This window comes from Notamacropus eugenii, chromosome 6 (genome assembly GCF_028372415.1).
Source record: "Notamacropus eugenii isolate mMacEug1 chromosome 6, mMacEug1.pri_v2, whole genome shotgun sequence".
Classification (NCBI taxonomy): Eukaryota; Metazoa; Chordata; class Mammalia; order Diprotodontia; family Macropodidae; genus Notamacropus; species Notamacropus eugenii.
In genome coordinates, this window is record NC_092877.1 from 142,865,585 (window position 1) to 142,879,424 (window position 13,840).

The 13,840-nt window shown below is 42.7% G+C and overlaps 1 protein-coding gene across 4 annotated transcripts in view; it reads right to left on the reverse strand.

Moving 5' to 3' along the window:
* The window catches only part of ZNF827 (zinc finger protein 827), a 244,153-nt gene that overhangs the window by 178,122 nt on the left and 52,191 nt on the right, over window positions 1-13,840 (reverse strand). For all 4 annotated transcript variants that reach the window (XM_072621179.1, XM_072621180.1, XM_072621181.1 and 1 more), the window contains exon 3: window positions 5,758-5,930. In XM_072621179.1, coding sequence (XP_072477280.1) covers window positions 5,758-5,930 — 173 coding nt within the window. The remainder of the gene's footprint in view (window positions 1-5,757; window positions 5,931-13,840) is intronic.

Below are 13,840 nucleotides of genomic sequence, written 5' to 3' on the forward strand. Positions count from 1 at the left end.
GCATACTACCTGCAAAGGTTCCAGGGAACTTTGTCCCCCTCCTATCCGGGACAAATTTAGTGCTTGAGAAAGTGAGGAAATAACTGCATTGGCCTGAGCCAGGCTTGCTGCTGGCAGGTGCTATGGAAGCTTGTAAGCTCCTCATTCATCTTTGCCAACGTACTTCAGTCCTGACCTGTACCACCCTTGCTATTTCAGCACTGGCCCTCCCTTGAGCACAAACTGCCAATCGCGGAGATCTGGGCCAAATTGTTTGGGTGGTTGTGTGATCTGCACAAACAAGCAACAGATTGGAATGCAAAAAAAATAAACCCCAAACCACCTCCTTTTTCTTCTTTAATTTCTGACCGACAGAGACTTGAACTCGGGTTGGCGAAGGTTAGAGGCGCGTTCATTAACCCACTCTGCTCCCCGGCCCCTCTGCTGAGATTCTCTTTCCAAGAGAGCAAGTTTTACTACAGCTGTTTACACATTCTGAACGCGGTCCAAAAGCATTCTTCACCAGCCAAAACATACTTTTAAATAATGTTCAATGACCAACAAAAGCGAAGGAACGAAAAGTTAATGGTGAGATCCTGTCGCACAGCACCCCACTGTGGCTCTGGGAAAAAAACAGCGGAGGAGCCCGAGCTCCCCCAAACAGGGGTTTAACAACAGAAACAGCCCCACGGGCAGCCACCCCCGGGAGGAGCAAGGTTCTGCTAATTAGATGACAGCCTTTTCCAACCCCCACGCCTTTGCTTGGTGGGAGGGGCAGCGGCGTCTGTCAGAGGATGTTCATCCCATCTCCCTTTTCTTTTGGGACAATGAGCTTGAAATCCCGATCACTTCCCTTTGGTGTCTAACAACGCCTGGAGAACCCAATTCACTTTCCTCCACCGCCTTCCCGCCGAACCATCCTCCTCGGAGGCCCCAGGGTACCGCCCCCCAAAGGCATCTGACAAAGGCTGCTAGAATCATGCCCTGAACCGAAGTGGTTAAAGGTCAGGCTACAGAAAGCTTCCAGCCCCCAGGGGAGTGCCCAGTGGGGCAGATTCCATTTCAGCCGTGTCCGGAGGAGAGAAAAAGAGAAGTGAGCTAATCCAGGAACACAGCTCCGAAATCAGCTTCTAGTGGAGGGGAAAACAGTATGGAACTTCGGCGTGTTTGGAAGTCTGGACTGAAAATAGCCAGAGGACATGCATTTTCTAAAAATGGGCTCTGGAGTTTCATAAGTATACGCCAGGTTTTGTTCTTCCTCTATTTAGGCTTGGGAAACAAATGATTGTGTGACTTACTAGGACTTTAGAAAAAATCTGTCCTTTCAGTGGAGAGGTGGGGGCCTACAGATGTGGAATGAGGCATACCATCTGTTCTGCTTAGCTGTAGCTCTGTGCCAGGGAGGGTTCTATTGGGGGAGAGGAAGTGTTATGGATGTAAAAAAAAAAAAAAAAAAGAAAAGGAAGTATCAATAAAGCATTCATTTAATTATTTAATAAAGAGAATGCCTTCTTAAAAATCTGAAGAAAATAGCAATGGATACTTGTTTGACCTTCCGAGCTGCCTGGCCTTTACCTAATAAGCCTGTCATTCTCCCTTGAAATGACTTTGTTTTAACTTGGGCATGCTTCACCGTGTACATGGATTTCTCTCCTCAAGCCCTCCTCCACAGAGGACAAGCTCTTGGAGGGCTCTTTGTAGCTCCATCACCTAGCCTACAACTGCCACCCAATAGGTAGGTGCTGGCTGAACTGAACTTTTTTCCAAAGTGGGAGGAGGTGGGGAGCGGGGTTGAGGTCAGGGATCCCATGTCGTGTTTGGCCTTTGACTTAAAGGAATATCTCACTGCGTCTAAAGCTCTCTGGGCCTGTTACTGCAAAGCAGAGCCTGCCTAAAATCTTTTCTTCCTTCTGACTCACTACGTACAGCCTCTTTTCCTTTCTTCAGCGTACTGGTCATTTTTCTGAACAGCAAATACCACACATCAAAAGAGGTTAGGAACAAGAGGGACCTCTGCCATCGATGAGTCCACCTCCCGGCCAAGATAGGGCTTCATAGCTTTCAGCTGCTATGGCCAGAGACTCATACTGTGGCAAAGTTGAAAGGGAACTCAGAGATCATCTAATCCAACGGCCTCATTTTACCAGCGAGGAAAACTGACACACGGAGAGGTTAAGTGACTGTGACTTCTCTTGGGCATAAAAGCGATCTGTCTTCAGGTACTGTAAGAACTGTACCATGGAAGGGGATTGGACATGTTCTAGACTATTGGGATGATGAAATTATAATGACAACTAATGTTCATGTAGTGTTTCAAGAGTTTTGGAATGCTTTACACACATTACCTCAGTCGATCCGCACAACTCTGGGAAGTAAGCACTAGTATTATCCTCATTTTACAGATTTATAGGAAACAGAAACCCGGAGGAGTAAAGTTACTTACCCAGGGTCACAGAGCTAGTTTGGTGATAGCGCTAAGTCAAGAACACAGGTCTTCTGACTTCTGGTTCAGTGCTGTTTTCATTATACCAAATGACAACATGAAACAGTAGCTAGGGCACTGGAGTCAGAGATGTGGGTCTAATCTTGTCTCAGACTCTAGCAGACACTACATGGCTCACTTACCCTGTCTTTGTCTCGGTTTCCTCATTTGCAAAATGAGGGTTGAAGATAGATCCTCTGTTTCACAGGGGTGTTGCGAGAATAAAATGAGATAATCTGAGCATGCCACTTTCCAAACCTTAGCTTGATATCTATGTATATATGTATATTGATATATATGTATATTGACATATACACACACATATACATATATACATACACACATACACACATAAAATTAGCATCTACTCTCCCTTTTTTAGGTTCAGCTTTAACTTAGGAGACTATGAAGTTGTTTCCCTCAGACCTATTTATCTAGGAAGGTTGTAAAAACATTTAATGAAGATAGAAAATACCCCCCCCCCAAAAATTAGAAATATTACTAAATATATATTTCAAAAGGTGGCCAGGAGAGGGATAGAAGGTAGGGAAAGGGAGGTGTCCAATTCTATGAAGGTAAATTTACGTCTGCTTACTAAAAGCATAAATGAGTCGTAGTCTAACAGATTAACAGACCATGAGTTTGAATAAACTAGTAGTTTGACACAATTGGTTTTTTGTACCAGTTATTGATTTGTTCTGGGAGCATTCTGAGTCCCCATGACCTGCACAGACCCTGCCACTCTCAGTTGCAACTTAGCCCTAGCCTGGAGTCTGTCTTGGATCATCAAGGCATCCAACACATCTTCTTCTATCTAGTTTCAGGGCCAGTACTCCTTTCTTTTAAAACTACGGCTTTATAAATAGGCTGGTTAAGTAACCTTGGACTGAGGCAAGGCTCCCAGGTTGCTGGGACAGAGTCAAACTTCCTGCTTAACCAAAGCTTTCAATTAGCTAGATCCCACTTCTAAGCACAACATATTATACAATATTTAAAAGGAGTTTTTGTGATAACAGGCACTTCTTGCAAGCCAGTTCTTTCTAATTCACTCCTCACTGTGCACATTTAAAATCTGAGTTCTGTTGCTTTGAAGAGGGAGGGGATCTAGACCATGAAGTACAGTACAAGTCAACTTCTGCTCAGAGCCCTCTATTAACCAAACGCAGGAGGGGAAGAGAATCTCACTTTCGGGAGAAACAAGAGTTAAAAAGCCAAGCTCACATTTGGGGTTGAGTTCTTAGAACAACAGCTTCCAGCATCCATTACAAAATTTCAGAATCTCAGAGTTGGAAGAGATCTCAGACACTATCTAGTGCAAGGGGTCTTAACCTCTTTGGTATCTCAGATCCCCTTGGCAGTCAGGTGAAGTCTATGGACCCTTTCTTGGAATGATGTTTTTAAATAATTGAAGAAATGTTCAATTTCACTTAGAGGTTAGCGAAAACAAATATGTCATTTTTTCTCCCATCCAAGTTCCCAAACCCATTGGAATCTATCTACTGACCCTTTGGGTCCCAGACCCCAGGTAGCCCTGACTCAGTGGTACCTGCTCCCTTTCCAAATCTAAGTACATTTACTATGGCGATCTACCAGAGGCCTGTCAAATGTTTGGCTAAAAGCTAGATAAACTGTAACTACAGTGCTCCCACATATCAGAGGGTCAGCACCCATTCAGCCTCATTGTCAGTATCTTTCATAGCTTCAGTATTAGAACAATGGCCACTAGTATTCAGGGTGATCATTTTAAGATCTTGCTGTACCTTAAATCAATGATTCCATTATATTCTAATATACCATGCTTACTGAGGCAGGACAGTAGATTGATGGATTTAAGAAAGACATTCAACAGGAAAATCTGAAACAACGAGGTTTTCTGGCAATAAAGTATCCAGAAAGACTCTCGGAGATCACCCAATCTCTTGCCCTTGATTTTTAGGAAACTGAGGCTCAAAGATTAAGGAATTTCAGCTGTAATTAGAACCCAGGTTTCTTTATTCTTAGTCCAGGACTCTTTATCTGGTACCATGTGACATCTTTGAGATATCCAGAAAATTAATGTAATCTACAACATTCCTGTCCAGTTTAATTAGACTGAATTTTTCAGCCATATCCCCAGTACTAAGTCATAATCATTATGAGTAGGATGATGAACGATCTACATTAGATTAAACTCTGTCTAGTTAACTAGCCTTTCTAAATCATGTACCTGAACAGAACAGGACTAAATTCAGTTCTCATGGGCACCACAGCAGAATCACTAATACTTTGTGACTAGACAAGCTCTACTAGACCATGAGCAACTTGAAGAAGCAACTTATTCAAATTGTTCAGTCAGGGCATCTGAGAAATGTGGGTTGTAGTGGTGGTTCCTAATGGATCCCAAAGGTATCTCTGACTAGTAGGGAAGCTCACTTTGAACAGGAAGCAAAGCAAACTAACAGCACCCCCAGTCTCAGAAGAAAAGACTTCTCACGGTTTTCAGAAAAACCTGGAAAGGCTTACATGAACTGATACTAAGGGAAGTGAGCAGAACCAGGAGAATATTGTACACAGTAACAGCAACACTGTGCGTGCGATGCTTAACTATGATAAACTTAACTCGTCTTAACAATACAATGATCCAAGACAATTCCGAAAGAATCGTGATAGACAATGCTAATTATGTCCAGAGAAGGAGTTATAGTCTGAATGCAGATTGAAACATACTATTTTCACTTTTTTTCTTATTTGTGGTTTTTCCCTTTTGTTCTGATTCTTCTTTCACAACATGACTAATATGGAAATATGTTTAACATGATTGTACATGTATAACCTATATCAGATGGCTTGCTGTCTTAGGGAAAGGGGGAGAAAATTTGGAACTCAAAATTTTCCAAAAATGAATGCTGAAAACTATCTTTACATGTAATTAGGAAAAAAAATACTGTTAAAGAAAAAAAAGATTCCCCAGATGTCTCTGAAGATTTCTCAGATGCCAGGCCTGGAGTCAGGAAGATGCATCAATTTGAGTTCAAATCTGGCCTTAGACACGTGCTAGCTGTGCAACCTTGGACAAGTCACTTAATCCTGTTTGTCTCAGTTTCCTCATCCATAAAATGAGCTGGAGAAGGAAATGGCAAATCACTTCAGTATCTTTGCCAAGAAGACCCTAAATGGGGTCATGAAGAGACAGACATGACTGAAACAACCGAACGACAACAAACATGGTTAATCTATCATTGAGGATCTGAGGCATATGTTCTTGGGGGCATCCCCCAAAACTCCCCCACCCTCTGTCCTATTAAGGGAGGGCTTACCTTCATATGGGATTTGAGATTGTCCTTGCGGGCACACCGGAATGGACAGAGAGGGCACTGGTGACTTTTTAAACCGGTGTGAATCACCATGTGCCGCTTCCAGTAACTCTTCCGTTTTATAACCAAACCACATATCGGGCACTGGAAAGGTTTTCCTCCTTCTTCTTCTGGGGCTTAGAAGAGGGAGAAAGAAAAAAAAAAGGTGGGGGAATAAATTAAAGGCATTCATTGCTGGTCTGCTTTCAGCGAGTTATAAAAACCCCCAAATGAATTGGCCTTTTCTTGCCATTTCATAAACTTCATCTGCGATGAGATTTCGTCATGGATTATTTTAGTGTGTTCATTCACCGGCCTCCTGTCTGGTTCCATCTTCTCACCCTATGATCATCTTGTCTTTATGAAAAAATTCCTGCCCCCACATCTGGCCCCCAAGGACCATCATTAGCTATGTTGACCAGCCTGGAGCATATATGCTTCTCTTGCCTACCCTTGACTCTGGCCTGGTGAGCTACATGAACCTGGAGATTCCCAACTTCTATGGCCTAGCTTCCTGAACCATATAGATGGATCATCACTGAGGAAACAGGTGTCCCAGAGGCTACATCTAAATTTTTGTAGAGAAAGAAAATAAAAATCAGATTGAAGCCACAAAATCATCCACAGCTCTTATGTAGAGAAAGCATGCGGCGTCACTAGCCTCATATGCTGAACTCCAGTGGAGAATGATTCTAGAACCCCTGCTGGCCTGCTTGTTTGGGTATGGCTAGAGCAGATGCTGCTGCCACGTTAGCCATCAGGGGGTCCCCGGGTCAGGCCTTGCTCCCCTCCCTCTTTCTGTTCCTCTGTTTGCCCCTAGAGGCAGTGGGCTGCCCTCCCAGGCATGCAGACTTGCTGCTTGGGCCCCTTTTAGGAGAGGAGGCACCTAACATGCCAGCCACTCAATGAGTATGAAATGAAAAGTTATGCAAGGCAAGAGGCGAATGCTTCCATTTCGCAGAGGGAACTAGCTGCCTCTGTGGGACAAAAATAGGAAAAATTCTCCCCAAAAAAGAAAAAAAAAAAGGAGTGTGTCTGTGATTGCTTCATTCAGCAGTCACATCAAATCATGTTGTCCACTGCCATGGCTGACCTTGCATTATTGGGATATAAGAAATGACAAAAGTCTCTAGCTGAGGACTTCAAGTTTTCTCTGTTAATTACCAGGAATCAGTAATATTTCCCAAGTGCCTAATTATAAATTACCTCATTACTTATTTATTATCTTTAATCTCTACCTGCAAAGAACTTTTCAAATTGCAAGGTCTCCAGTGAAAGGAGAAGAGGTGATAAGAGCTAAAAGATAATGCCGAAACATTCCAAAATGCCACGGTATTCCCTGGCTGATGGAGATGTCAGCTATCGCACCTTTTCTGATTTAAGCAGCCTGGCTTAGGTGGGGACACCAGCGAGATAGCAAGGGAAGTATGCTTTCTAAGAGGATCAAGACTGTCCTGACTTCTTCAGCCTAGGACACTTGCCAGTGAAGATGGGTCCTCCTACTTGCTTAACAGGTGACTAGAGAAAATATTAGTGTTATTACTCCCTGAAATTAATCAAGTTGGGAAAGAGGACTTTACAAAAAGTTTCCCTTAATCCTGTCATTATTTTTCTCCTATCTCTTCTTCCCTTGCTTTCTCCTGTCTGCCTCCTTGAAAAGTTCTGCTTCATGGTTTCACTGAGGTAAGGTGATGACCCAGAGTATGCTAGGGCTATATCTGGGGAACACAATCTCCAGGAAGTCCCATTGCCCTGGAAAGGATTTGAGTATGGGCCTAGTCACGACAGTCATAGACAGAGTAAGAGGCAGATTGAAAGGGTTTGTTCAATCCCTTCATTTTATAGATAGGAAAATTGAGACTCAGAGAGGTTATGCAGCTTGCCCAAGGCCAGTAAATGATAATGATGGTAATGATGGTGAGATCATTTATATAGTGCCTTCAAGTTTGAAAATCGCTTTATAAATTTTATCTCATTTGATCCTCACAATAAATAGGGGCTATTATTATCCTCATTTTACAGATGAAGAAACTGAGGCAGACAAGGGTTAAGTGACTTGCCCAGGATCACAGCTGGTAAGCATCAGAGGCTGGCTTTGAATTCAGGTCTTCAGGACTCTAGGCCCAGCCCCCAGTACATTGTACCACCTAGCTGTCTCTGTGCCAAATGAGTGACAGAACTGGGATCTGAACTCAGGGGATAGGATCATAGGTTCATAGATTTAGAGCTAGAAGGGATCTTGGATGTCATTTGGTTCAACCTCTTTATTTTACAGATAAGGAAATTGAGTCCAAAGTAGTTTAAGTGACTTGCCCAAGGTCACTTAGGTGGAAGTAGCACAGTTGGGGGTTGTTCTCTGATTCCAAGGGGCAGTTAGATGGCACAGTGAATAGAGGTCTGGGCTTGAAACCAAGAAAACTCATCTTCCTGAGTTCAAATCTGGCCTCAGACACTTACTGGCTGTGTGACCCTGGGCAAGTCACTTTACCCTGTTTGTCTCTGTTTCCTCATCTGGAAAATGAGCTTGAGAAGGAAGTGGCAAAGCACTCCAGTATCTCTGTCAAGAAAACCTGCAATGGGTCATGAAGAGAAGACACATACTGAACATTCTTCCCACCACACGGCCTCCTACAGATGGCAGATTGTATATCTATTAGTAGAGGTCCAGGCTAACTTAGCTGGGAGAGACTCATTACCAGATTTTGGGGACCAGAGAACTTGCAAAACCCATCCAGGAAAGCACAAAAGAGTTGAAAGTGGCATTATGTGATGAAAACATGGATTTTTAAAAATTATTAAAGGAGTTCTATGCTATTTGCTATGACAGGAGCTTTAAAACTCAAGTCTCACTAAAGCTCCCATTTTCTATCCTACATTGAGAATGCCAAGAGCTGTAAGACTGAACTTCAGGTTACATATTCAGAATGATATAAAACAAGCCTCTTTGTGGCCCAGTGGACACAGAGCTAAACCTGGAGTCAGAAAATTCAACTCTTCCCTCAGACCCTTGCAGCTATGTAACTCTGAGCTAATCACCTAATCTGTTTGTCTCAAGTTTCCTCAACTGGACAAAAGATCTCAGTTTCCTAATCTAAACATTCAGTCATTTGACTTCGAGTACTTCTTCGGGCTCCACATCTATGATCTATATGATCCTTTTTCTCCCCCTAGATTCTTTAATAATCTATTTGATATTTCACATGCATCCTATCTGAACACAATCGAATTTACTTTATCTTCCCCGATTAGATTTAGAGAGGGACACTTGGATTCCATTTAAAAGAAACTGTATGCACGTGCTATGTCTCGATAATCTGGGTAGTTTTAATGGAAAGGAACTTCCTTCAAACACTAAAATAAGGTCAGGTTTTACAGGATAACACTGTCCAGCACAGCAAGACCAGAAAGGAAAGTGACAATGTCCAGATCAATAAAGGTTAACGATGCAATGATCTGAGCCAAAGCTTGATATGCATATGAATTCTTCTAGAAGATTTGAGGTTTCTGTTTGCAAAAGTTAGTTCTGAGGACAAGGGACCACTTACTGATCTATTGAAGTCATTCATTCTTCCAGCACCCAGAACTGCTCTCCACCTTACTTCTTACTAAGTTCTGAGCCTGAGGCAACATGATCACTTATTCAGAAGTGACATTTGTTCTGGATGTCGGGTATCTGAAGTTGGCACTGGGTGTTCATTTAAAAAAAAAATAAGACTGACAGGTGGTTCACCTTGTTGAACAAGTACTTAAAACATCCTGTTCCCTAGTAGGTTTCATTAAAGCTGTATCATTACATGGTAGACAGGGAGGCCCAGTCTCCAACATTTACTGGCTGTGTGTCATCATAGACAGATATGTCAGACTCTCTAAATTAAAGTGATGTCCCTGAAGGTAGGTCTGACCAAATCAGCATTCCTTCACCTAACAAACTCCTATGGCTCCCCATTACTCCTATAATCAAATATAAACTCTTCTCTTTGGTATTTAAAGTTCTTCCCAAACTACCTTCCTACCCCATCCTACCTTCCTAAATCTCTTAAACATTTCTCCCCTCGAGGGACTCTTCAGTCTAGCCACGCTGGCCTGCTTGCTAGTGTTCATACATGTCAATCCATCTCCCATCTCTGTGCTTTTACACACCCCATGCCTGGAATGCTTTTTCCTTCTCACCTTTGCCTCTTAAAATTGCCTAGTTTCTCAGCTCAGTTCAAATGCTTCCTTCTGCACAAGGGCTTTCCGGGTCTCTCCAGTTGCTACTGTTTTCACCTCTAGTATCTGCTTTGGGGTGTGTGTATATACATACAGACACACACTCACACACTCACACACACATGCTGTTTCATTTATCACCATATACATGTTTTATACCCTTAGGAGTGTGCAAACACACACACACACACACACACACACACACACACACACACAGTATGTGTTGTCTCCCTGTAACAGCAACCACACTGGCATACCCAGGATGACCTGCTCCACAGGTTCTTAGGTGCTTTTCTAAGAGGAAAGAAAGCTGAAGGGATCAACAATTTTCTTTCATTACATTCAAAACAAAGAAAACATTAGCAGAGGAAATAAAGCCCAACAGACAGGGCTTCCGACTGTCTGACCATAAGCAAAACATACATCACAGATGGACAGACAGATCCAGCTCTCTGACCATTGCGTACATACATAGTTACCAGAGAGAGAAGCTCCAGCATCTGGGTTTTCAAAGGGGGAGAAAGGGGAGCAAGGGGTGGGGTGGGGGTCTCCTTCAGGGCTACCCAGAGTCTCATCTGGCACACAAACCTTTCAAAGAGTGAGCAAAACCTCACCTCAGAGTATATAGAACAAAGCTCCTGATTGGCTTGGAGTCAGTAGGCACAAAACCTAAGAGACTCAGCACAGCTATGAACGATGAGGGTTCAGATGCTCCAAACTGATTTGGCCCGAGTCTGGGAAACTGAACTCCAAAAAGAAAACAACGCCAAAACCCCACTTTGCTCGCTCTTATGCCCCCCCACTAGAATGTAAGTTCACGGAGAACAGGAGCTGCCCCACTTTTGCCTGTGTACCTCCTTAGACTAGCACATGATAGGTGCTTAGTAATCTCATGCTTGCTAGATTGAACTTGGATTTCTTTATTTGTGAAATAAGACCTACAATATCTCCCCCCTAGGGTTGTTCTGAGTAAATTGGATAATGTTCACAAATCCAATTCAATTCGGCAAATGTCCATGAAGCTTCTAGTAGCTGGTGAGGGTACAAAAATAAACAAAAAGAAATAGTTCCTTTAATAAGCTTACATTCTACTCACTAAGAGGATAATGTATAGACGTATACATATGTATATCTCTGCATAGATATCTATACTCACATACTCATAGAACTAGATGAAAAGTTCTTTCAAGAGCTAAAAAACATTAACAAGTGGAGGGATCAGGGAGGTGGTCCTTGAACTGGGTTTTGAAGGAAGTTAGTGGCTTGATTCTGAGAGGCAGCTGTGATAAGGAGAGCATTAAAGCACTTTGCCGGCTATAAATGTGCATCATCTTCATCATCATCGTCTCTGTCACGTTATTATTATTATTACCTGTTTTGTCAAGCCAGATTCCATCAAATAAAAAGGGACTTAAAAAATATATATGTAGGGCATGTATACACACATAAACATACAACTACAACCATGCCCACAAATAGCCCTGGCCTGGGTGGTGAAAGCTGACAAGGAGCTCCAGTGTGGCCCCGGTTCCCAGAGTGGAAGTCTCATCATAATAACAGAACAGACCTTGACTGTGGCCATAAGTCACTCACACATTCATTCTCTGCCCCATCACTATAATGTCTCCCATTTACACGCTGCGTTACAAAGGACTTTCCTCTAAACAACTTAGTGAGTTTGGAGGGTCCAGGTGAATAATCATTCTCTTTTGACAGAGGCAGGGACTGCCTGGTCCTCCCTCAGCCAAAGGGACCAAATGTTAGGGCCAGGTCTCAAACCCTGGACTTCTGATAACAGAGCCAGCGTTTGTTATATCATCTAGCATCTCATTATCTCAGATGGACACTAGAAGCTAAGGTCTAAGAGGGCTAATGAGCGGTGTGGTATAAGGGAAAGCACACTAACTCTAGAAATTAAGGAAGCGAGTTCAAACCTCCCTTGGTTACTCCATATTACTTCTGTGACCTCAGGCTAGTAGCTTCGCCTTTCTTGGATTCCGTTTTCTCCTCTATAAAATAAGGGGATTGGACTCTAAATAAAGCCTCTAAGGTGCCTTCTAGCCCTGAACGTAGGATCCAAGAAACCAAAGATAAAAGTGGTAGACACAATCAATCACTTAGGTCAAGGACAGTTCACTTCAGCCATGCCTAAGGCAGAAGTCAAGGGTTTGGGAGAAGAAAGGCTCAGAGTGTAGGCCTGGCAGGGAGATGGTGATGAGGGAGGAGAAAGGGAGTGAAGAAAGCAGCTGGGGGAAAGGAGAGAGACATCTTGGTGCAGGTTCTCATCATGTTGTGCATGGCCTACTGCAATAGTCAGCTAGGGGGGATGGGTCTCTTTCCACTCCAATCTATCCTCTGTTTGGTTGTCAAAGTGATATTCCCAAAACTCAGCTCTGACCACATCACTTGCCCACCCTCCCACCCCTCAACTCCACATTCAATACATTCCAGGGGTTCCCTGTCACCTCCAGGATCAAATATAAAATCCTCTATTTGGCATTCAAATGCTTCATAATCTACCCTCCTCCATCCTCCACTTTTCTAGTCTTCTTCTACTTTAGTAGGAGATCTAGTGACACTGGTCACCTTGTTTTTCCTCAAACAAGACACTCTATCACCCATCTCTAGGCATTTTCCTTGGCAGCCCCTCATACCTAGAATGTTCTCCTTCCTCAGCTCCACTTGCCAGGCTTCCTTTAAGACAAAGATAAAAGCCCACCTTCTACACAAAACCTTTCCTGATGCCCCTTCATTCTAGGGCCTTTCCCTCTGTTGACTATTTCCAATTTCTCCCATCTAGAGCTTATTTGTACAAAGTTATTTGTGTGTTCTCTCTTCCACTAGAATGTGAACTCCTTGAGAGAAGGAACTGTCTTTTGCCTGTCTTTGTATCCGCAGAACTTAGCACAGTGCCTGGCATATGGTAGGTGGGTGTTTAATAAATCCCTACTGAAGGCCAAGACAATGTATAGTTTCAAGTAGGAGGCAGCATGGGATGATGAAAGAACACTGGACCTTGGGTTAGGAGACTTGATACTGTGTCTGACTGCCATTTACCTGTTGTGACTGTGACTGTGACCAGGTGATTTCCCCACTCTGAGACTTGGGTTTCTCTTTCATAAGCTGTAGATAATATTTTGCACCACCTAGCTCCCAGGGCTATTGAGAAAAAACTATATAAATTTTCAGCTGCTATAGAAATATGATTAAATGTTATATTAAATATATTCTAGAAATATGATTCAAATAAACCTCAAATTTCAAATGAAGGAAGAAGATTGTAACAGTTTGATAAGTCTCAGAGGGAGTGATAATGCCTACAAAAGTGCACAAGGCTGTTTGTGTGAATCAAACTTATGTTAACGCCCACAAAAAGAACCCAACCTGTTTGCACACTGGCAGATAGGACTTGCCTACACACAGAGAGAAATTTGATTCATAATTTAACGAGACATTTTTAAAAAGTGCTTTTGCTAGGGTTCAAAAATAGTTAAAATTCTTTTACTGAGTAGTAGAAAATAAGTTATAAAGCAATGCATCAGTGACTAAAACGTAAATGGAAGTACAAAAAACTGAAATTGGATGCCTGTAATTATAATGACCTAGAAGCTTATCAAAGAAGCAGTTAAGAAAATGGACCGCCTTCCCTCTTCTCCCTTCCTCTTCCCTCTTTCCTTTATGTGTTGTTTCACTCATCAAAATATGACCAGGAGCTGATCTGCTTCATCTTCATTGCTTAGCACACAGTAAGCACTTAATAAATGCTTTTCCAGTTCATTTGCAAACAGGAAGGGGGGAAAAAGATCTATGAGTGATGAATGTGGAAAACTGTATACTG